The following is a 24302-nucleotide window of genomic DNA, read 5'->3' on the forward strand; positions in this document are numbered from 1 at the left end:
GTTAAAAAAAGCCTGGATGTGGCACTGGGTGCCATGGTTTAGTTGAGGTGTTGGGACATGGGTTGGACTTGATGCTCTTGAAGGTCTCTTCCAACCCAGTCATTCTGTGAATTCTGTGAAAATGCTATGTGCTCTTTTATGACTTAGAAATGGTACATACCAGTAAAAAAAAAAAAAAGACATTTTAGAAAACCCTCTAATCCTTAAGTGATTTGATGGAAAGTATAATTACTATTTGACATAACTCTCATCAGACAAGAAATTAGAAAAAATCTCTAACATCCACTGTTACCAATTTGTTCCTTTAGTTTAATTATTTTAAAAGCTGCTATTAATATAAATATTATACATAAATATGTGGCTGACTTCAGAAGTCAAAGTTAAAATATATCCCTGTACACATAAAAGGTCACACCTTTGCAAGCCAACCTTTGCAGTTAGGCACAACATCATCACGTTTTATTTTTCAATTAAAACCCCCTTTGTTCTCTGTCTGCTTTACTATGAGCAGCTGAATTGCATGTTTGGATATGCCTGAATTCCCATGTCAGGTATAAGTAGGAACTGCTTTTCTCAGTGAATTAAGCCTCTTCTTAATTTTGTGACTATTTTACGACACTGCAGGCCATTGCCAGCAAGTGAATTAAATGCTACTTATAAAGTCAGTGATTTTAATTTTTCTCCTAAAAGATAAGTATGGAGTCACTATAATCAGGTGTTTCTTGGATGCCAGATGTTAGATTCTTTCTTGGGGCTATTGATGTCTGTCCCACTCTCAATGACAATGGATAAGTCTATCTTGGGAAGAAAAATGCTCCTTTTTTCAGTGTACACAGGTTCTGCAAAGACAGTTTCAGCCTTGTGGAGAACACCAGAGTCAGACTCAATTTAAGTTCTTGAGCTGCAGTTAGTTCTTCCCCTTGCAGTCACCTCTGTACAATGGGCATCGCCCCTGCTGAAGAGTCACCTGCACCACTTGGCTTTTGACTTTGAGTCTATCTCAGTTTATCCTGCTTGTGAACCAGTTCTGGTGCACTGGGGACATTCCCAGCACATGCCATGGCTGGGATAGCACCTTTGAGAAGGTCTTCAGAAGAGGAAATGCAGAAGCACTGCTGGTGTTTGGTCACCAGCTTAGCAGATTGTATTTCCCAGCTGTTGAAGGATGGCAGGACCACAGGATGCTCTGGTTTCTGTCCTAACTCGTCAGTTTGTGGCTCTTTCCTGTTTGTCCTGTATTTAGTTGTCATAGTATCTAGGTGGCAAGGGAAGGGCACTCTTATGTTTGTTCCCTGTGTATATGAGAGATTGGGATTTCTTCTTTCTGGCACTTGCAAAAGAAGCGTTGTCATCCTCAGTTAGGGAGAGGTAGGAAGCGATGCTTTCCCTCAGGCCATAGCTGAGGCAAGAGTCATCTATTGCTGCCAGGGTGCTTTTGGTATCTTCAGTCACCTCCAGCCTTTAAAAGAACAAAATTTTGTTACCATTTCAGCTACTTGGACTGAGCCTCTTGGGATAATATTAGCAGTTGTTAAACCTAATAATGTTATTGTTGTTGTATAAAAACATTTCTGCTTCATAAATCACCAAGCATTTCTGTCGCTTAGCATTTCTCAAAAAAACAGTACAACAGTAATATATAAATATTTTTTGGCACTTGAGAAGGGAGTATCATCTATATTCTCTTCTTAATCTGTAGGAAAAATTACTTCAATACTGCACAAAATTTTCTTACCTTCATAAGCACATGAATGTTTTGTGAAGAAGAGTAGTGAAGGGAAATTTACCGTTCAAAAATAAAAGGTGCTTTTGTTTCTGAGGGTGGCTGTTTCCCCACCTTCTGAAACCTGACCTACTTTCTCTTGTGGCAGTTGTGATATTAGAAATCTCATGAATTGGGCTGTGTGTCAAGAGAGACACAACAGGAAAGGTTCATTCTTGGACAATGTGTTCATTACACCTGTGCTGCTCCCTGGGTGTGGGAAGAGAGGGGAGCCACTTCTGCCCTGCACATCAGTGGGGATGGATCAGCAGTGGTGGATGTCAATGGGCTTTGTGACACAGCTCTCACTCCTGCCCCTTGGTGAAAGGACTCAGGAGTCCTGGATAGCTGGATAGGAAAAATGATTGAATGCTAACAATCCTTCTTTCAAAGTTAAAAATCTAGATTATCAGTTAGAGAGCTGGGCATTCAGTTTTCATGTGTTAACTTGATGTCAGATTGTCCAAGCTTTAAAACTGCTTTTTTTATTTCCTTTAGAAGGAAATAAATAGCTATGTGTTCTGTGTTGCAAGCACAAGTATACACATGGCTGGGAGCAGCCCTGTTGTTTCTGGCAGCCTGTGCTGTATGTGGTACCTGTGAATGTTTCTCCAGTTGAAATTTTTATTCCTCATCACCACAGGAGGAACTGGATTCATCTCGGTGTTGTTGTTAGTGCACTGGGTGAGACAGGGTGTTGTAAGGACACAGCAGAGACCATCAGCAACTTCTGAACAGAAAATGAACACACAGACAGTTAATCTTTGCTTATTGTTTTCTTTCCCTGTTGCATGCTCAAATAAACAGTTTTGTATTCAGCAGCAGCAGTCAAAAATTTTGTGTTCTCAGTGAGGACACAGTAACACAGGCTTAATTTTTCCTTTCTTCATACCTTTGCCTTTTAATTTTTCATTGGTCATATTTCATACAGTACAAGTGAGGAACTGAGATACAGAAAGACAATGTGACTTGCTCAAAGACTAGAAAGAATCTTGTGACAGAGCAGAAAAATAAATCCAGTTTTTCTGAGCCCTCAGTGAGTTCTGTTTTGCTTCCTATTGTCTCAGCCATGCAAACTGAGTGTAAAAAAGATCAGATTGGATTGTGTGCACACCTACTCTTCTGTGGAACATGACTGTGGCATGAATTGAAGTTCCCATATTACCTTAATCAATGTTTCTGTGCTCTACCCTCTTCTTGCTCCACTAGGAACATCAAAGATATTCTTCTGTCCAAGTAGAGAACATCATGGCTAAATGCTGGTGTTCTACAAATCTGAGTCTTATTTCAGAGTGAGATTTTGTATCTTATGGTGAGGGAAGGAGGAGACCTAAATCTGGCTATGTCTCCTCTTACACCTGTTACTCAAGTAAAAATGGTAGTTGTTACAAGTTTTGGGTTCTGCCCCAGCCCAGATTTTAGGCTTCGGTTGTTTCCTTCTTTCTAAATCGTGAAAGGTGTCAACTAGCTAACATGTAAATACACATATATCTCTTGTCCAAATTCTTACTCTCTTTATGTCATTGGACTTGAAAATTTCATTTGCTTGAATGTGAATGACTTTTCTCCTCAGTTTATCAGTGTACTCTTTGGCATCATACTTTTTCTTTTATCTGTGAAATACTTAGGAATGGTGTCTTCACACTTTTAAAATTACAGAGTACCCATTGCTTGTTAAAGCACAGAACCTATTGTTCTCTTGTAACTTTTAGGCAATTTGTTCTTTGCAATTTCCTTCCTCATTTTAGAACACGCTCATTATGATGCATAGTAACTGCAGCCACTCAACTGTGTTGTTTGTCAAGTTACCTTTCTGACACAGGTTAAATTCCCATAAATCTGGAAAGCTGTCATAGAAAAAGTGTCATCCACTGGACTGATATTAATAACAGTGACAGCTGACTCTGCAATTGAGCTAACAGCTTGAGCCTCTTGATATAACCTTTGCTGATAAATTCCTGCCATGCACTTCTGCTAAAGTGATAGGGAAGAAGCTCACAATGTTTCTGAAAATTTTCTACTGCAGATAAGATTATGTGCAGTTCTTTAGTTAGTGGTTCTTTAGGAAAATGTGAATAGAGAGCCTGATGTTGCATGCCCTGAAGCTATCTGTCTGCCTAAATGGCAAATAAATGAATGGCAGACATCTTCATGTTGGTAAACAGGGTCAGCCAGGAGTTGCAATTTGTCTCTGGAACCCAGACCTACAGGTACATGGCTTCTGTACAGCTGAACATTTTTGGATGCTAACACTTTGACTTTAGGTGTGCTCTGAGAGGGTCTGGGCATCCCTGACCTGTGCTGACCTCCAAACTGCATTTGGAAGTTCTTTAGGGAACGCCTAGACCCTGGTGTTTGGCTCAAACTGTGTTACTGACATGGCTATACAATATCCTGCAAAACACCAATACAGACAGAGCCTATCTGGCTTTATCTAGCTGAGTTCTTGCACTGATTTCAGTTATACTGTTAAGGGCTGCATATTTTAATTTAGGATGAAAAATAAAGTAAAATGTATAAACTATTTCCATTGATGTTCTGTGGCAGTATTTACAAGTCTTGGACATAAGCAAAACTTCTTCTTCTGGACCTTTGATGGATAGTTTTACAGTTGCCAGTGGAAAATATGTTTTTTCTACACTTATTTTTACCTGAGTAGTGATTGACAAGGTCTTCAAGGCACTGGAAGGTTTGTCGTGGAGAGATGTAATACCAGTTATTGGGGAGGCGGAAGATCCTGTAATGTTTCACCTGCCTGTGCCTCACTGACAAGGAATATAAGCCTGGAGAGAGAGAAGAAGTAATTACACCAAAGTAGGGCTGCTTGGGTGTCTGTAGCAGAATAGAGTATCTGTAAGATCTGGTGCCATTACTCAAAACATCTCAGAAATAGCTGAAAAAACCTAAGCGGCCATCTTGTATTTCTTATTATACTTTATAGATATACATAAATATAACATGACCTGAGATTTTGATTGAATTTAATTTCAACCAAATTAAATTCAACCAAATTTCTGGTGTGCTTTTCCTTTATTATTGCTGGCATGGGATCTTTTGAAATGGCATAAAGGAAATAGGCCTTCACAGAGTTGTTTGCCCTCCATTGAATAGGGAGATCAGACTCCCAGGCTGGTACTCTTTTATCTACAGCTTTGAGTAATGCAGTAGCTGAGACCTGGTAATGCAATCATGGCAGGAGATGACCACTTGGATTTTTCTGTTGCTTTGTTTAGAACTGTTCTGCAGCATTTAGTGGCAAGGACTAAATGCCAATCCTAAATTTCTTTGAATTTAGTATAGATATTAAGAAGGTAATTGGCCTGTGGTATGCAAGAGGTCAGTAGAGATGATGTGTTATTCCCTTTTATCTGTAGTATCATGATATTAGAATGTGTTCTGGTGCTTCAGAAAAGGAAGACAGCACGTTGCACATGGGAGATTTGTTCAGCCTGGAGAAGAGCAGACTGAGGGGAGCCCTTATTGCTAATTGTGTTCAGCATCCTCAGCAGGGGCAGCAGAGGGGCAGACACTGATCTCTTGTCTCTGGTGACCAGTGGCAGGACCTGAGGGTTTTTGGGCCCTGGAACTGTCTCCCCAGGGGAGTGGTCACAGCACCAAGCCTGACAGAGTTCAAGAAGGGCTTGGATAATGCTCTCAGGCATTTCAGGTGGGATTCTGGGAGTGGTCCTGTGCAGGGTCAGGGGCAGAACTCAGTGATCCCTGTTGGTCCTTTCCAAGTCAGGACATTCTATGATTCTGTTTCTATGTCCCCATTGAAGAAAATAAAAGTATAAAGTTGGCACAGTATAATTCCCATGTAGCAAAAGAAAGAAAATAAAATTGAAGGCCAGTCAATTTTTAAAATAAATAAAAGACTTCCCTTGTTTACATAGTAAACACTTATCCACCACCCCCTAGTACTTGGTGTGCATTTTACACCTTCTTGAATCAATCCTTTGTGGACAAAGGCAAAATTGTGACTTTTCCTTCATTGAAAGTCCCACTGTCTCATCAGGTTTGCATGCAACCAAAGTAAATAATAGTGTTTAAACAACTGTGTCTTGTTTGTGCTGATTCCTGTGGAACTTTCCATGGCCATCAATAACCCTGTTCCCAGTAGGTGACTGGTAAAGGCTGGCACTCTGCACTGGGTGCCTTCACCTTCCCATTATATACCTTTTCTGCTTTTGGACTGTTCCATATGAAGCAGGATATTAATGAATGAATGAAAGAACTGTAAAACTGGTGATGCCTGAGATCAAGAGGGAAAAAAATCTGTATTGTCTCACCTTTCCTAGTTTCACTCTCTCTTATCATGAAGGAGCCGACCTTGGTGTTGGGCAGCTGTAGAAGTTCCTCTGCTTTTTCTCTTCCCAGCCCTTCAAATAACCAGCTGTGAAGCAGGAAAAAACAAATCCTGAAATTTGGACACCAGTGAAACAGTGAGCAGCATGTGGCTGTGAAATTAGCCAGGGAGAGTGACTGCAAAAATAACACTGTGGCTTTCTATAGTTATTCTCTCATCTATATTCAGGCATATTTCCCCAGTTTATGGAGAAAATTTTGCTGGTTTTGAGTTCCATTAACTTTTGTGAGGTTAAGAGAAGAGTAATAAAGTTTGGGAAAAGAAAACTTTTGGAGCTGCTTTGGTCTGTAATGCTGGGGACAGATTCATGTGGTATATTGATGACATCTGTGGCATTAGTTAAATCTCTCTTTTTCATTTAAGCACTTTTGTTAAACCCAAATTGTGTCATAAATAAACCCCAAATAAGTTACAATTATTTTGCTTCTTCTGGGGAACAGTCCAGCCGTTTAAGTTAATGGCCTTTGTGGATAAGGGAAAGTGGAACTAGTCCTACAAATTTTCACCATAACTTGATGCAGTGCCGTGTTTTGCCACAGCCAGTGTCTCACTATGCACCTGGGCTTGCTCAGCCATTCTAGACTTATGGAATAGAATGGAATTATATTTTAAAGCTGTTCTCATGTGTTTGATCCTGTCTGCTGTCACTGAAGTTTCAGACAGTGGCTTCTATTGCCCCACATCTGTGCCCTGCCTTTGGGAAAGCATCTCTGTTTCAGGAGTATGTAAAAGCATGTTAAAATTGAAGCACTTACATAGTTTACAGTGACATTAACAGTTCATATCCTTAAAATTAAACAGGCATTAAAATATTTGCCAGAAAGCTTTTAAGTCTGTGCTTTAATGGCTTTTTGGGGGTTTTTTTGTTGTTTTTTTTTTTTTTTTTCCGAGTGGTGTCTATGGCAACAAGAAATGTCTGAAATTTCCTTAGCTCATCCAGTGAGAAAGTTTACATTCTTGAATGACTTATTAGCATTTCTATTTGTTCTTTTTGGCCTGTTTCCCTGAGCAAACCTAGCTAAAATTTTACTCAATGTAAATATTAAAAATCCATTCTAAATAGGTTCTCCTCATCAATGTCTTTAATTAGAGATCAGTCCATGCAACAGATGCATATTAAATATCTTATATGTGATTTGAGGTGGTTATGGCTCTTTCCAGTATTTAAAGGAAGGATTTTCCTTTTCACTTAGTCTGAATGTATAAGTGGATTTGAGGCTCTTAGTTTTCAAAGATGTCTTTTAGACTGTCAATAAATGAAATTTCTGTCTGCCAAGTTACTATTGGCATTATTTGAACTATGACTCAGAGTAATCAGAGGAGGATATGTAAAAACGTGGTGATGAAAGGCTATAGAAATGCATTTACTTACCCATGATAAACCTTTGCTACATATTTTCCTGGAATATAATTTTCTCGACCTGTTGTAAGGGAATGGACTCTCCACCAGCCTCCTTCACTGTGTGAAAGCAAGAGAAGGGATATTTTGAGATGTATTTTCAGAGCTTCTCATAATTTGGAAGTTAGTGAAGTTCCACAAATTATCCTGCAACCTTCTGTGTGTACTTCTGAAACTGTGTATTCAGAAAGGAACCCTGTTTGGTTTCATTTAGTGCAGTTCCATTTTTAAACCTACTTGAGAATTAAATGTGGACAGAGAAATAAGCTACTTTGTTCCATTTAAATTACGTAAGTAATAAAATATTTTTCTGCAGTTGAAAGAAGATGGATAAATACTCAGTGGTTAAACCATGCTGTGCTCTGCCTTCCCACAGCTAGACTTGTACTGGTGTCCAAGATATTCAGTTTACAGCTGAATGTGTTGTGTCTGGACAGCCCTGTAACACCAGGATAGAGGATCTGGGAAGTGGAGCCTGTCTGCTTGGGAACAGGCTGTGAGTCCAACTGAACCTGCTTTGTGGTTTGCTCTTGTCCTTGTCTTCCATGAGCAGCAGAGCAAACTCCAATCAAATAGGCCTTGTAGCTGAAGCTGCAGGCATATGTATTTCCCCCAATATATCTTAAGTCATTGCTGTGATACTGAATTCTGGCTTTTACTCTTGAATCCCTTCAGAAATAAAGGGTACCAAGAATTTTCACAGGGATGCTGCAAAGCTTTAGTTGAAGTGCAAGGATCCTAATGACTATTGAGTTCTTTGCACCTTCACTTTAAGAGTTTGAATCCAAGGAACTGTGTCTTGTGTTTGAATGCTGGTTTTGTGGATGTTCATATAAATGCTCCCAAAATAATGTCTACACTGCAGATCAGAGTCTCAGTGTGTGTCAGAAAAGCTGAGTTGAAATCACTTAGATTAAATGTCATAAGTTAGAGCTTCTGGGACCATGGTCCAGAATGTCTGTGCTGAGGGAAAAAGGGGAAGTTTGGGGTTTGGGTTTCCAGATGAAATGAATTTATCTATAAGAATTTTAGGTTGTTTTGGTCCTTTTTCCCCAGAACTTTCCTAGACAGAACCAAGAATTGCAATATGAAAAAAAAAACCAAATCCAAAACCGAGAGATTTGTAATCTCTCTCCTTCCAAACTTTAATATGACTAACCCTGAAAAATCCCTATGATGATTTAAAATCCCAAAGCAGCTCATCTCTCCTGCTGCAGGAGCTACAGAAATTATGTATATTGAGGCAAATCTTGGAGGACATTTGGTTTGACTACTGCCAGCCAAATGCAGTTCATCTGGTAACGAAAGGTGCCTGACCAGTGTGGAGAGTGAGAAACTGTGCCAGTGGTGCTTACATAAATCTGCCAACCCAGAGCAGTCACAAATATCTGTGAGGAATTGCATTTCCCATGGAGGTGCCATATGTCCTGTTCCTGGCAGGATTGCTGGGGCTGATTGCCACTACACATCATTACTTTGGTAGAAGGCTGAAAAGCTGCTGTTATAAAAGCAACTGAAAAGCTGCCGATTGTGCTGACTTCTCTGTGGTGACTCCTCATCACTTGTGCTCTGGTCACAGCTTCTTTTTTACTGTCTTTTAGTTCTTTGAATGATCTTGGAAAAAGAATTACAGCTTATGAGCAGGAAGAGGCTTCAGGTAAGAGGAAGAGGCTGACATCAGCATGTACCCCGTCAGGGGAGAACAGGTCCTTCATCAGAACACTGTGGTTTGCCTGGAGCTTTGGCTTGTCTTCCGTGAACAAGCTCATGATTCAAAATAAGAAGAGGAAAGTTCCCATCAAGGCTTGCTCTGGATGTAATTTATCCATCAGGAGAAGCCCTTGTTCACTGCACAACAGACAAACAGATCAAAAACTTCTGCTGCCAAAGCCTATTCTTTTAGAAGTTGTTCCTGCAGTAGATTTTACTTTGCAGCACATGTGTAAATATAATATGCCACACATATAATTCCCATTGATGTGGGTATAGGCAGTCCTGTGGTGTGTGAGGGCCTGTAGCTGATGAAACCTGAGAGTGAGGCTTAGAGCTGGAATTTCCAAGCTAATGCAGTTTTTGAACCATGTCATGTATGTTCTGCAAACTGCAGCAAAGTTTTACACTACTAGAAGCTGGCAGAGATAATCCCCCTGGTTTAGAGGAGCTCTCCATCAGCGTAAAATTTATCTGATGGTATTGTCTGAGTCTTGGGACCCTTAGGTTCAGGGAGGAAGAGAAAGTACTGTCTCAGCAGGACATTAGTGCAGCCATTCTGGGTCAGACCAAAGGTCCTCTAAGGCCTGTGTCTTGTGGCTGACAAAGGCCACTGCAGCTCATGGAGGCCTGGAGAAGAGTCTGAGAAGCATCAGCCATCCGTGATGCTTCTCTGGAGTACTTTTCTCCTCCAGCCATTTCACTCTCTGGTTGAGAATTTTAAAATTATTTTAGAAGTCCTCCAAGGATTCCTCTGCTATCAATTGTCTGGTCCCCCATTGAATCCATCTGCTTGACCAGCTGCAAAAATGAAACCTTTCAATTCATTTTGAGCAGTGCAAGTAGTAGCTGTGGGGCCGAGAAACTTCCAGGAGGTCACTGTGTGCTGATACAAGCTGTGCCTAGAGGAACATCAGGGCTGCTGACTTCCAATTTTTGTACACGTGCTCATTCTTGTGTCTGGCAGTACTGCACTAAGGTTAAGGTCTGAACTAGTTCTCCAAAGCCTGCTTACTTCTGGGGCTCTTAAATTTTTTGAGTGGAACTGGCTGAGAAATCTCTTTTTTCCCTCACTAAGAAATTGCAGAATCAATTAAAAAACAGAAAAAGAATCACCCCCCCACACACTTTTTAAAAGGTTTTTTTTTTTTACATTTGCCTTAAATAGGGATGAAATTCTAAGACTTAATAATAATGGAGTTTTTAGATTAAAAAGGATGAGAGAGAAAATGACAGACATACTTGACATAAAGAAATTCAGAGTGATTTTCCTTTTCTATGTGATTCAAACTATTTTGGCTCTTACTCAGTTTTCCATTACATTTGGGGAATACTTTCTCATAAGTATTTTTCAAAGCAGAATTGTTCTGAGTCTTATTTTAGAATAGAGTCTGAATCCAGCTTGAGAAACCTAAGAGAAATATATAGATCAAAGGACAATATGTAATCCCAAATCCTTAAACTGCATGGAAATTTACACTATGGCTAAGCATCCTTCCCTGAAAATTCTGAATTCAGTTCATTTTGCTGAATTGCATCCAGTTTGGGCCAGGTGCATAAAACAGAGCTTTGCTTCAGTTGTAATAAAGCTAACTTAAAAATAAATTGATCAACTTACTCTGATAGCACCCGTAGTTTTTCCCCTACATGAAATATAGGTTGGCTTATGTCTGCTGAAGGATAGTCATAGAGAACAGCAAGGAAGTCACTTTCCTGACCTGTGGAAGAAGAAAGAAAAGGTCACTTAAACCAAAGGTAGGGCTCTGAGACAAAAATGGATTTTTCTTTAAATATGATAGATTTTATGTAATAGGTCAAATGGGGGGAAAAAATCTCTGAAATGTCAATTAATAAACATCATGAGCTAAAGAAGAACCTATAGATTTATAAGAGGACTTTGAAGATACTAGAAATGAAAAGTCATATGGTTAATTGTAAGCAATTAAATTTAGACCACTTTTTCTAGCAATTACCATATTTAAAGGACATATTCAGCTTAAAACTAAAAAATTAGTAATTATTTATAGTATTAGGAAGTAACCCAGTTTGATTAATGCCACTGTCTCTAATTGCCTCCAGCTACAGTTTTGTAGCATTAAATTTAAGAAAAGGAAGATGCATGTTCAATTGTTTCATAATTTTACACCACTGATACTTTTCAATGGTAGTTTAGATCAGGGTCAATGAGAGTGTGGCCGTTATTGCCCATTTCCATCACTTTTTAAAAGAGCTTAATGATCAGCCAGTGCACTTTTTTCTCAGCATTGCATGGAGACTATGCAAGAGCTTCAGTGATAGAAAACAGGCACAGGGGTGTTTAAGCTGAAACCATTGTAAAATGGTAATTTGCAGAGCTGAGGTCAGCAAAGAGATGAGAAGACCTTTTACATCAGCTGGGATGAATCTGGGACTTGCACCCTGTGTAGGACATGCTGAGTCTTCTGGGTTTCTGAGGGGTAGAGCACTGTACTCAAGACTGAGATCATCAAACATGAAATGCTCCTCATCCTGCTGAAGTCTGTGGTGCCCAGTAAATGCTGACAGCTGGGAGGTTCAGAAATGTGTCATGCGGGGTGTTTTGAGCTCTTTGTCACAAGTCCTGGCAAGAGGGATTGTGCCATTCACTGCCTGCATTTCTCCTGGAAGCAGTTTCCCTCTCTGCGCGTCTCAGTACCCTCCATGATCTCACAGGGAGACAGAGCTTCCCTCTGCCTCCACCAGGATCAGCACCCTGGTCCTTAGGAACACCAACTAGCACTACAGTTGCAGAGGTTGTTTGATCTCCATACTTCCCATTCTGTGCAGCCCAACATGTGCAAAAATGGGTGTGAGTTCAGGGTAGGAAAGAAAGAAATTAGAAAGAGAGAGAGAAACACTTCTGTATCTTGTTAGTTTTTTCTCATTTAATATAGATTTGTTGCCAACTTCTCTTTAAGGAAGACATCTTTTGAGGGAAACCTAGGTGCAACACTCTGAATGAATGCTCTGTGTTTTTAGCTATGTGTCTCAGGGCCTTAGAAGCAACTCATAAAGATAACTGTAAAAGGCTGAAAGAAACATGAAGGAAAGAAACACAACAGGTTACCCAGAGAAGTTATGGATGCCCCATCCCTGGAAGTGTTCAAGGCCAGGTTGGATGGGGTCTGAGCAACTTGATCTAGTGGATGACATCCCTGCCCATGGCAGTGAGAATGGTATTAGATGATCTTTAAGATCCCTTCCAACCTAAACCATTCTATGATTATTTTAAGAGTGCATTTAATATTGATATTAATAATGTTTAATATGATTTTCTTAGTTGTTTAGTGTCACTGACTTAAACAGGACTAGTCCAGTACAGCCAACCACTGTGATTAGTCTAATATAACTTATTATACACTTAGTTCAACCCTATTGAAGAAATTCTGTGCTAAGCCTTTGATGGCTGCCTTGTTCTGCACAGAAAATCTAGTGGCACCTTCCTGTCTCTGAAGCTACTTAGTACCTGAGACTAATGACACCTAAGTACTGGCACTGAGTCTTTTTTGACAAAACAAAATCTTTACCCTACTAGAAGAATATGAGCCAGAAGATACATTTTAAAAATAGCAAAATGAGGATAAAGTGCCACCACTTCATTTCTCGTTGCAGGTTATAAAACATCATGTAATGCTACATTGAATATAATTATTTTAGCTTAATGCCTTTAGCAATCCTTTTAAAAAAAATGATGTTATTTATTTATAAATATTCTGCTTCCATAGTGAAAGAGTGGAAAACAAGTGCTTTTCTGCTCTCCTTCCTTATGCACTGTCATTTGCATCTCATTATGTACTGTGGGGAAGGTGACTTTTTGTCTACTCTAGCAAGACCTGTCTTACTTTGCTTACACTTTCATATTTATATTAATTTTTGTTTCAATTTTGCATGTAATTTTTAGTTTTGAATAGGAAGGAATATATCAGAGTGTTATTTTCCACATCCATGCAAATGTTACCTCTTGAATTACATAAAGTTATATTAAAGTGAAAGGAAAGGAGTGAGCCCCCTCCTTCTTTTCGTTTTGATTGGTATTAAAGTCAAACCTCACTGGGTTTTTTGGTCATGCAAAATGCTCCACCACACTGTACAACATTTCACAGAACCCATATCAGCTCCTTACAAACACAAAAGCCTGGAAACAGGAACGAAACAAATTACACGCTTTCTCCACTCCTAAATTTCATAGTGATCTAAAAGATTTCATCTGATGAACTCCCCACACTTTCAAGATGTAAAAGAAAAAAGATTTGCCTGAGTTTATCTAACACAAACTCTCCTCCACAGGGCAAGTGTAGGTTACATCTGAAATGGAACAGCCCAAAAGTTAGAGTGGAAAGATCGAAGCACAATCGTTTCCACTGCATAAGGTGTTAATTCTGGGTGGTTTTTTTTAGGAATAGGAAATGAATGTGAAATACATGCTAATTTTAGATGTCTTCACACCCACATGTCTTGCAAAGTGTGAGACTGAATATTGTATCCTTCAAATTATTCATTGGGAAGGGAGAATGAAGCATTATTAAAGAGTAGGCAGAGCATAGACAGAGCATCCAGATCCAGGTCATTGCCCTCAAAAATCTGCTGTGCTAGGCACTGATGTGGTCCATGTCTGGAGTGGGAATGAACTCTTTGGAGTTCGGCTCCATGCATCATCCAGCTTTACTGGCCAGCAGAAATATTATGATTTATGGAAGGGGGTGCACCAGAGAGGGTGAAGGAAGGCACTCATCTGGGAAACTGCAGCACCACAAGGTGTGCCTGCAGAGTCACACTTTGGTACCCAAGCTAGATCTAAACCAGCCAGCTTGGGAACTGAGATTTGTGTAGGTGCAGCCCAAAAGGATTAACCCTTGATTCAGGGTCCCAAAGGAGGACAGAGAGAGGCTCACAACCCTTGATGACCCGATGACCCCTTGCTGCTCTGCTCACTCTGTCATCAGTCCCTGGGTTGTGCCAGGAATGCCTGGCAGTATGCGGGCAGATAGGGTGCAGTTATTTTGGGCTCCAAATCCTCCATGGGAAATGCAGCTTATACACTGTTCCCTTTCTCAGGGTCAAGACTGGCACACTGGTGCTGAGGAAAGCACAAGGTTTTGCTTTCAGAGCACAAGGGGCTCATAGGGGTCTGATGAACACTGCAGACCAAGTCTGCAGACTGCAGTTATCTATTTTCTTCCCCCTTTTTGTTGGAAACTCTTTCATTCTTTCTCTTCTGTTTCAGTCCTTCATTTTATTCAGTCTCCCTGAAATGAGCCTGTGTCAAACCTACTTCTCCTAATAACTATTTCAACTATTGACAGTCCATGGATTGGATCCTCCACCTCAGTTAAATCAAGTCTGTTCCTGGCGTGGTGGAAATCTATGTTTTGTGATGTGATTTGGAGTTTGATCTACTCAGGAAGGGAAACAGATACAAACTCACTGGATGAACCCCAACACACACTTTGGTACCAGGTTCATTTTTAGAAGTCTTTTTACATTGGATTTGGATGACAGTACTGATGTTTGTATCCCAACTTTCATTAGCAACATCTAAGCCATTATAAAAGATACTGGTCTGATCCAGACTAAGAGATGGATGGATCCAAAGAGCTATTCAGGCTGATAAATCCTGGAATCAGGGAATATTTTGATTTAGAATGGACGTTCAAAGGTTATCTAGTCCAACCCTCTGAAGTGAGTGGAGACACCTTCAACTGGATCAAGTTGCTCAGAGCTCCAACCATCCTGACCTTGAAAGTTCCTGGAGATGGGGCATCTACAACCGTTGTGGGCAACCTGGTCTAGTATTGTACCAGCCCTATTATAAGATTTTTTTCCTTATATCTAGTCTAAATCTATCCTATCTTAGCTTAAAACCTTTATCCTCTGTTGTATCAAAGGAGGCCCTACTGAAAAGTCCATCCCCATCTTTCTTATAAACCCTCTTTAAATGCTGAGAACTGCAAAAAGGTTTCCTGGAACCTTATCTTCTCTAGGCTGAATAACCCCAACCCTCTCAACCTTTTCTCATAGGAGAGGTGTTCCGTCACTGGTCATTTTTGTGACAACCCCCCTGCCTTTGGATGATTAAACATGAGTATCTGGTGCAATTTCCGCTGTGAGAGTGTCTGAAACATCCCTCCAGCCTTGGCAGGTGCCACTGCAACTACAGGAGATTTGTTCTCTCCCCAGGTGATAGCGGGAGGTCAGGTAGGACTAATAGCACCCCTTTCTAGATGTGCTAGATGTGTAGGAAAGTTGAAGTAGACTGAGTCCTGAATTCCTAAATAGATATTTCCCTGTTGTAATGACTGTGCTATCAATGTTTGCAGAGGTGTGTTTTAGGGATATGTTATATTTCCATCTTAGAAAGGGTTGCAGTTATTTTTAGCTCTGCCAAATCCTGACTTTTATCACATGCGGGGCCAGGACAAACTTGGTGACAGCTATGGCCTGCTCATCACCAAGGTCCTGTTTGAGTGAATGTATGTCTCTGTTTTGGTGTTCATATGTAGTATTTGTGTCAACAGTTGTTGGGAATATCAGCATAAGGCACTTTTCTTCACAAGAAAAACCCCAAAAAACAACAAAAAAATTAGCAATTTGCTGAGTAGTTTTTGGTCTCCGCTATGCTCTATGTTAGGACCTAAGGCTGCAAGGCTGCCCATCTCAGTGAATTGAATTCCTAACCATACTAAGAGCAGGGCTGGGTTTCCTTGCAGCAAAAATCAAACCAGGCTGATTCTCTATCCTTATAATAATGAGCAGCCCAGTCGGAAAATCTTTGATGGAAAAAACCCAAAATCACAACACAACAAAACACAAACAAATAAACAAATAAACCTACTTAAAAAACCCACCTCAAACCCAAAGGAAAAAAACCAAAACTGCTTTCTCCTCTTCAGCTTTGGGGAATGATTTCTTGCAGCTCTAGTGCCAGCTGCCTGTATTAGTGCACCAGGAGGGCTGAGGCACTACTGGTTCTCCACCCACTCACTCACTCGCTCACCCACTCACTCACAGTTTGTAGTAGCTGATCACCAAATCCCTCTTCCTTTCCCCCTCCAGTGCATGACCTCTACCAGCCTACAGAAGTGGAAGGGAGGGATTTGCAACCTGATTTATTCACATGTGGATGCAGAGGGCAGATGTGGTATATTTTTCTTTGGCAGCTGGCCCTGTGAAACTTGTATTCCTCTCTAGCCTTTATGGAAAAATCTGGTGACAGGCTGGCTGTGTGCTACTTTTAATGCAATTGTCTGACAGTGGATGGACATAAGGTTCAATGAAATACATCATTAAAATTTTAACTTTAAATGAAGGAACCCCAAATTTCAAGGATAAATTAGTATAAAATATCACATGCAATTATGTCAAAACACAGCATTCCTGGTTTCTGACGTGGTGTTTCAGTGCTTTCTGATTTGGAAGGAACATCTTTCAAGGAGCACCAGCAAATAATATGTTTAACATTTGGAGTTTTTAATTAAAGTGCTTCTTGGAAAATGAGCTAAAACGTAGCTAAATATAAGCACTGTCTGGTGGATGCCCTCCTTCTGCCACAGCAGCCATGCACTTGCCTGCTCCTGTCAGGCGGGTGAGGAGCGACACATGGCTGAGTCTGTCGCGTACCGTGAGCGGCTTTTTCTCCCGAAGGAGTGAAATGAGTGAAATGAGTTCTTACCCGTTTGGCTCAGCGTGTTTGTTTCCTCAGATGCTCTTGGAGTTTTCACAGTGTTTCCCATTGTGCCTGCTAATTCCGTCGGAGTTCTTCAGAACTAAATCAAAGCAGACATTGAAATTTAACATCACAATAACACCTGCTGTTCCAGCAGATGAGAAATGACCTCGTTTGGGCGTCTCCAATTTCATACAGTTTTTCTTTTGAGAACTCTGGTGTCAAATTCATGCGCGAGTTTTACATACTTGCTAAACTCTCACCACTTTGGTGCTTTTATCAGGGGAATAGCAGAAAACCACAGCTAGGGAAGTTGCTAAGAAGAACATGATGTAGTAAAAGTTTCCATTACCAGTACCTCAGCACAATAGGAAGTAGCAGCAGAGCTGTGCCCATATGGGCATTTCATATAAAAAATGTTTTTTCAGCATTTAGGGTTCTGAGGCTATGAAGGATCTAATTAGACTGATGTTCCTGGTTTTCAGCACTGTGTGTATATTTTGCTGGTTTACTACTGATCACAAAAAACACAGCTTGGTAGGTTTGGGCTTTTTTCTGATGCAATTGTGCCCTCAGCAAGTGTGGGCAACTTTTTTTTAAGTAACACCTTGCCTAAAATATGTTTGATTTCAAATCAGTCCTTCTGCATAAAGCCAGCCAGTGAAAATTCTTCAGATACCTGTATTAAAAAGTTTTGGTGGATATACAAGAAACAGTATCAGACAATTGTGGAACTAAATAGTGTGAGAGGAGCAGTTCCTTCTCATAGCTTTGCTGCAGCCATCCTAATTCTCTCTGAGAGAGTACAGAGAGATAAATATTTTGAATGTGGAAAGTGTATCATGCTATGGTATATTTTCAGAGGCAGAAGACAAAAAGCTATATCTATTTAAAAACTGTTCATTAAAGAAAAATAACACCACCAGCTGATGGGTAATTTGTTTTAAAAAGTGTATTTATGTCTATTGCCCTGTGAAAATGATAACAGGAGCTCTAGCAGCATTGTGTGAGTATTCTGCATCTTGTGGCCTTTTCTAGCTTAAATATTTCAATGATTACTGACTTTGGTGCACTGCTCTTCACTTACACTTGCTAGAGCTTGATGAGGGTCAGTGAAATGGAGAGACATCCAACCTGAGAAGTAGAACCACGGACATCAGCAAGACTTTATTGCTAATTGTCTTTCAGAATTAGATTGGCAGAATTTCAGTATGTTGATTAATACAGTAAATTTTTAACATCTCACAGACAGTTTAGGAAGACAGAATTTTATCCTACAGAATAAAATGCCATTCAAAGGAAAGAAAATTCATCCCTTACCAAATGCAAGGAGCTCAGTGCTAGAACAGATGGTAGTGCACAGTTTGACTCCACCTCATCTGCTTTCCAAGCTTCTTAGTGCTGTTCCCAAAGGCTCTTGGCTAGAATTCTCTATTTCACTGGCCAAATGGAACATTACCCCTTTGCTTTATGCACTCAGAACTGGCTTGTGGCACATCTGGAGGGTGCAGCTGTGCCAGAGTCTTTCTGACAAGCATCTGAAACCTACTTTCACAAGAACAAAAATGTGTGGCCTGATAGGAGAAGTCTAGAAGCTGAATAAAACAGCATCCTTAAATTTAAATAAACTACTTGCGTATTCATGTTTTAAAAATAGGTCTCTTTATAGAAAACAAAACAAAAAATCTTTCTCCATGTAAATGCACTTAAATTTCTAAACCTGAAACCGGAATTCACTTTGTCAGGCAATGTCTCCTTTCAAGATCATAATTTTCTGATCTAATTATGGGTATTTTTCTGCAAGACCCAACTTAATTTGTTAAATACTTTTCTTACTTGTAGCCCATAAAGAACAAGAGGTAAACCCACAGGAGTAGTGCAGCCAGTATTTTGGCTACAGATATTATAGATGTTCATGGCTCATCTTCAAATTAGCCAGAAAAATTACTGGGCACAGCAATAAAGAGCTCAACAGGGCTGAAAATGTCAGCCAAGAGAGTGAGATAAATACCTGGGCTGATAAACTCTGCTGAGCTCTGTACTCTGGTAGATGCATTTTTGCAGTAATTTAAAAGGGGGGCTCAAATCTTGCTCAGTGTATAGAATCTAAGCTGCAGTTACTGAAAATGTTGACAATTCCAGGTAGATGGCAAGAATAACAGCATAAACATCTGATGTCCATCTATCATTTTGACATATGCAATTGATATTTAGATGATAACAGCTTGAATTTTGTGTCCCAAAAGTCTGGGGAAAAAAAAAAGAGTCCTACCTCTAAGTACCATTTTATGCTGGGTTTTGTTATTTGAGGGCTTGGAGAGCAAGTCATCCTACAAGTGTCAGGCTTCTGACCAGTGGCCTTTTTCCTCCTCCTAATTTCAGGTATGCCTGAATCATTTTGGAAACTGATATGTAGTATTTCTGTGTGGTGGAAAGACTTCTGAAAATTTTACTTCAGGCTTTCAATCTTTCTAAAAGCACAGCACATTTTACCAAGGCACTTAGATTTTTCTAGATGGTGTTTAAGGATCTAAACTCTAAATGCTGCTTTAGAAATATCTGAAGTGTTTCTGCAGGGTTGCTTATACATCATTTGCAATTAAACCACTGAGGCATTAAATACTGGACAACAGGGAAGTTCCTACTTTGTATTTTTGCAGAGCACAGCCTGGTTCCCTTCTGCCATACCAGGCATTGTTGTTCTCAGAGTACCTCTGGTCATCAGGGCACAATGTGCAGCTCCTTGCTGCTGCCTTAGATGTGGGATAATCTGGCTTGTGGAAAATGCAAAGGTTACAAAGTGCTTTCAGTGCAGTGAGGAGCAGTGACGTCTCGGGCTGTGCCGTCATTAACGCGGCACTTTGCTGTTTCTCATTGCATTTTCCATGCTCTCTTACTGTCACTACCACTGGCAGCATAAAGTCCTGAAAGGCACAGAGAGTTCAAGATGCTCTCCGATTCAGAGCAGAATTGCTCAGTGAAAATTAAAAAATTAAAAGCTCTGACTCTTGTTGTTAATTCACTTAGCCAAAGTGACTAAAAGGAAAATGAGACATCAGACTAGGTTTTACTATAAGGCCATTTGTCATTAGGTACATGGGCAGAGTAAAGGTTCCTATAGTCCAGTCAAAGGTAGTTGAGTCAATGTTCTGAGGTATGACTCAACCTTCAGATGTTGAAAATGGGACATGGAAGTTTTTTTTGAAATAGGGAGGCAAAAAGTGTTTCTACTTGTTCACTGGCAATGGCATATCACTAAATTAAGAATGTACAAAGTAGTATCACTGTTTCTAGAGTAAGAATGTACAAATTAATCATATTTCTAAAACAATGGTGTGCTTTGCTCTCAAGTGAGTGATAGAACTTGATGGCTTAAGTAGCTTGTGCTTCTATCAGGTTGTTGTCAGCACAATACAAATTCATTCCATCGCTGCATGATAAATTCTTTTGTGGTTTTCTGAAATTTTGAGACACTCTGCAAAGCCAGACTTACTGGAAGCTTTAAAAATGTCATGAACTAATTCTTTTCATTGAAATCGATAGAAGAACAGTAATAGTTTTATAGATTATAATCTTCTGAAATAGCAAATTTGCTAGAGCCACTGAATCTCACTTGACCTTATTGAATCATAGAATAATTTTGGTTGGAAGGGAGATTTAGAGGCCACCTAGTCCAACCTTCCCTCCATGGACAGGGACATTTGCAACTAGATCAGGTTGCTCAGAGCCCTGTCCAACATGGCTTTGAATGTTTACAAGGATGGGGCATCTACCATGTCTCTGGGCAACCTGTGTTTCACCGTCCTCATTGTAAAAACTTTGTTCCTTATATCTAAACTTGATGACAGAGTTTGGGGTGCAAGTAGAAGTGCCATCCTTCCATCACAGGAGCAGATAATTATGTCAGATCCAAAGGAAATAATTTACTGAGGGTGATGTAGGAAGAACTAAAGAGAAATGATAGACTCTAAACTCACTGTGTCTTATCTACCCCAAGCCCGCTGGGCTGCTGGGAACCAAAATCTACCTGCAGCTCACCTGCTCACCAGCCACCTCCTCAGGCTTGCATGAAAATTTGGTTTTAATTGTTAAGATCACATTTGCACTGTTCCAAGTCTGGTCCTTCCTCCTCTCCCCTTTCCACTTGTGCACATTGTGTCAGGGAGGGGTGGTCACAGGGCTGTTTGCACACACAGCTGTTAGGGCTTAGGGATCTTTGCTGCCAAAAGGAACGTGAGGAAATATCTGCAGTCCCAGACCTGCTTTGTGCCCTATTTATCAGAACTCTCAGCAGATATGAATTCTTCACCTGTCAAGACTGGAATCCCACTGACCTACATCGTGTGAGCCCAAAACCTGTGGTACAATTTTCCCCTTCCGTTCCTGTGTGCAGCACATGTAGCAATAACTTCCTCTTGCAGAATTTGTTCTCTGAGAAAATGTGTTTCTGCATCAGTTAAATAGCATGGAACATATGAAATTCTGCTCCTTGGTGAGAACTTTGAAAAAGTTATATTTAATATGATTGAGAATTAGTTAATATAAAGAAATGAAAGTAATAAGAGGAATAAAAAGGGAAGATAAGCGCATGAATAAAGCCCTCCTACAAGGAATACCATAGACTAGTAAAATTAGAACATTTATCATTCCTGAGATGCTATACTGTATTTTATTTTTGTTTCCTGATATTCACATCTATATTGCCAAGGTCTTAAAATTTAATTCTCAATAAAGTTCACAGGTAATGTCTGAATCTCATTTAGCTTGAAAATGAAAGCACTGGCATCCTGTTATTTTTCATTTGTGGAAAGAAAAAGCAAAACAACTTAGATTTCAGAAACTGTATAAATTTTTTGGTGTATTTCCCTTAATTTATCATTAATCAAAATGAACATCCTTCCAGCTTTGAGGCAGTTTTACCTTTGCACTTAGAAAGAATAACATAATACTCTCATCAAAGTAATTCAGAGACACATGCAAACCTGAAACAACACAGAAATACTGCACTATCCACACTTCTAAGACTTTGAATAAAAAGCCCACTAATCTGTAGGCTCCTATTTTGGTTACAGTGAAATGCAGTTTGCTTTAGCATAAGGTTTTGAGCATCTGTCTTACTCTTAGGTTTCAGTAGAAATACTCCTTGTCCTGTCTATCTTTAGTACCACTCCTTATGAAAAGGATCAAGGCAGACTCTTCTATTTCTGCCTTTGGTGGTACTTGAAATCCCCGGTCTGAATCCTGTCATTGTTAATGAAATAGAACACCCTTGTATATAAATAAAATGGAAACATTTGGTCTCGTACGCAGCTAATGTAAAATATATCACAGCAGTGATTACCTTTAAATGCTGGGCATGGCATTCCAGGTTGCAGTATTCCTGAGAAAAGCCGTAGTCATAGCACTGCTCTCAGGCTGCCAGCAAGGTTTAGCTGATCAAGTGGAGGAGCAGCCGGTCGAATGAGAGTGTTGTGAAGTTCACGCTGTCATGTAGAGCAGCATTTGCCAAACAGGCCACATACTTCCTCTCTGAGAAATAAGGAAGGCTCAAAGTGTTTGCAACAGATGAGGTTCCTGTTGCAAGTCACTACTGAAGGCACATTTTATCTATGGGCTGAGAAAAACAGGGAGGTTTTCAATGTATTGCATCAGGGCTGGTTTCAGTAGATATAAAAAATGAGAGAAATAACCCAGTTTGCATTACTTACACAAAAAGAGTTTATTTTCTCTTCTTCTTCTTCTGAATTTATTTATCCAGTAATGCTCATTTCCCAACTGTTTTCTTTTATGCAGTTTTACTATTTTTTTCTGACAGACAGGAAGAGGCACAAAACATTTTTTTCTCTCTTATTGAATCTGAATAGGAATGCAGCCTTTGCTTTATGCTTTACTCTGTACACCAAATACCTCTGTCTGCAAATAATTGAAGCTTAAGATCAGCAATGAAGAAATATGGATTGAAAGACAGTCTGTGAAGCTCATTTTCACATTAGCTGTAAAAAGTGCAGAAGCTTCAGGACATTCCTCATCTTAGTGTCTGAGATGGAGGAACCAAGATACTGGCCTGTTGAATAACCTGACTAAAGGCACTGAAGAATGTTGTACTGTGGGTATGAATATAGAAGTCAAAAGGATTTATTAAGGTTTGACCTTTGCTCTTATAATCAAGATGGGATCTGAAAAACTCCCTAACGTAATACAGGAAAATGTTAAAAAACTCCTGACAAACTTAAAGAAAACAAAATAACCCAGCAAACTCTAGCAGATTTCCCACTTTGCACCAGAGCAGCTCCAAGTAGGTGCTTATGTGGGAGCTGTTGTGTAGCTGTTATTGAAACTAGGAAACACTGATCAAATCCCCAAAGCTGTGCAAAAAATTGGTAATTTGGTAATTTCATGAGAATATTCTTTCTCTTTGATGGGCTGTAATAGCAGTCTTCAGTTTGAAGGGTCAGGAAAACACAAGGGAGCTTGATAAGCTAATCAGTCTAAAGCACAGCTCCATGGTTACCCTGGCCAGTTATATTTTATTGTTTAGGACCATCTTGCTTTCTTCAAATCACAAGGATGGGACATGCATATCCATTAATGGCATTCACTGAATTGATGAACAGTGTCTCTAGAATTACTAAAATATGATGGGTTAGGGGATGTCTGCAGGTGGGAATGGGCAGAGGCAGAGCCTGTTCCCAATCCTCTCAAACCTGAGCCTTAGGCTGCCTCTGACAGTCTTTGTGCCTTTACAAGAAAAAAAGTTACATCCTAAGATGCACTTGGGAATGGGACAGGTCTCGGACTTAGCAGGAGAGATTGGTCACACTTAAGGAGAGGTTGGACTTGCTTGATAGAGCATGATCTGCTGGAAACGCAGTAAATCTCAGACACTGTATCATGGTTGTAGAGGAACAGATGAGTTTGCAGTGGAGGGTGGTAGAGAGACTTCTCCATTTCCCTGCCATTTCTGCCTGTTGCTGGTGGCTGGCTGCTCCTGTGCAAGGATGAGAGCAGATTTACCCTTTCTGTGCATTTAGCTAATACCTTGTGTCAAATAGGATAATTGATAATTAGTGTTTACATCTAAATGGAAGAAAGTGCTTGTATGAATTAAGTAGGACTTTGTATGTAATCTTAGAAATATTCATATCCTGTTATTCAAGTCACTAACCTGACACAGGCACTCTGTGAGTCACTTGTGAGAGGCACATTGTCCTTGCAGGGCTGCCTCTGGTGTCAGCAAAGAGGGGTTTGCAAAGGCTGATATATGAAAAGAAATTTTCCTTCTTCAAAATGTTATTTTTGATATAAGAAAGAGAACCTTTGCCTTCCCTCCATTTTATATGGAAATTACAGTCTAGTAGACAATTATGGAGGAAAAGATGTTTCT

The 24302-nt window shown here is 39.9% G+C and overlaps 2 protein-coding genes across 2 annotated transcripts in view; one reads left to right on the forward strand and one right to left on the reverse strand.

Moving 5' to 3' along the window:
* The window catches only part of TG (thyroglobulin), a 148069-nt gene that overhangs the window by 88439 nt on the left and 35328 nt on the right, over positions 1-24302 (forward strand). The window lies entirely within an intron of this gene.
* On the reverse strand, positions 289-22368 carry SLA (Src like adaptor). The gene is made up of 8 exons (XM_066548393.1): positions 22260-22368; positions 16925-17018; positions 10856-10955; positions 7501-7587; positions 6052-6155; positions 4414-4545; positions 2360-2492; positions 289-1459 (listed from the first exon to the last, which is right to left on the reverse strand). The coding sequence occupies exons 2-8, from the start codon at positions 16983-16985 to the stop codon at positions 1240-1242; spliced, it is 837 nt and encodes a 278-aa protein (XP_066404490.1). The 5' UTR covers positions 16986-17018; positions 22260-22368; the 3' UTR covers positions 289-1239.

The sequence above is a fragment of the Molothrus aeneus genome, chromosome 1 (assembly GCF_037042795.1).
Source record: "Molothrus aeneus isolate 106 chromosome 1, BPBGC_Maene_1.0, whole genome shotgun sequence".
Taxonomy (NCBI): Eukaryota; Metazoa; Chordata; class Aves; order Passeriformes; family Icteridae; genus Molothrus; species Molothrus aeneus.

Coding starts and splice junctions, on each gene's coding strand:
- SLA (XM_066548393.1), bottom strand. CDS start 16,985: ATGGGAAACACTGTGAAAACTCCAAGAGCATCTGAGGAAACAAACACG. Junction 10,956..16,924: donor AAACACGCTGAGCCAAACGG/GTAAGAACTCAT, acceptor CTTCTTCCACAG/GTCAGGAAAGTGACTTCCTT. Junction 6,156..7,500: donor GTAGCAAAGGTTTATCATGG/GTAAGTAAATGC, acceptor CCTGCTTCACAG/CTGGTTATTTGAAGGGCTGG.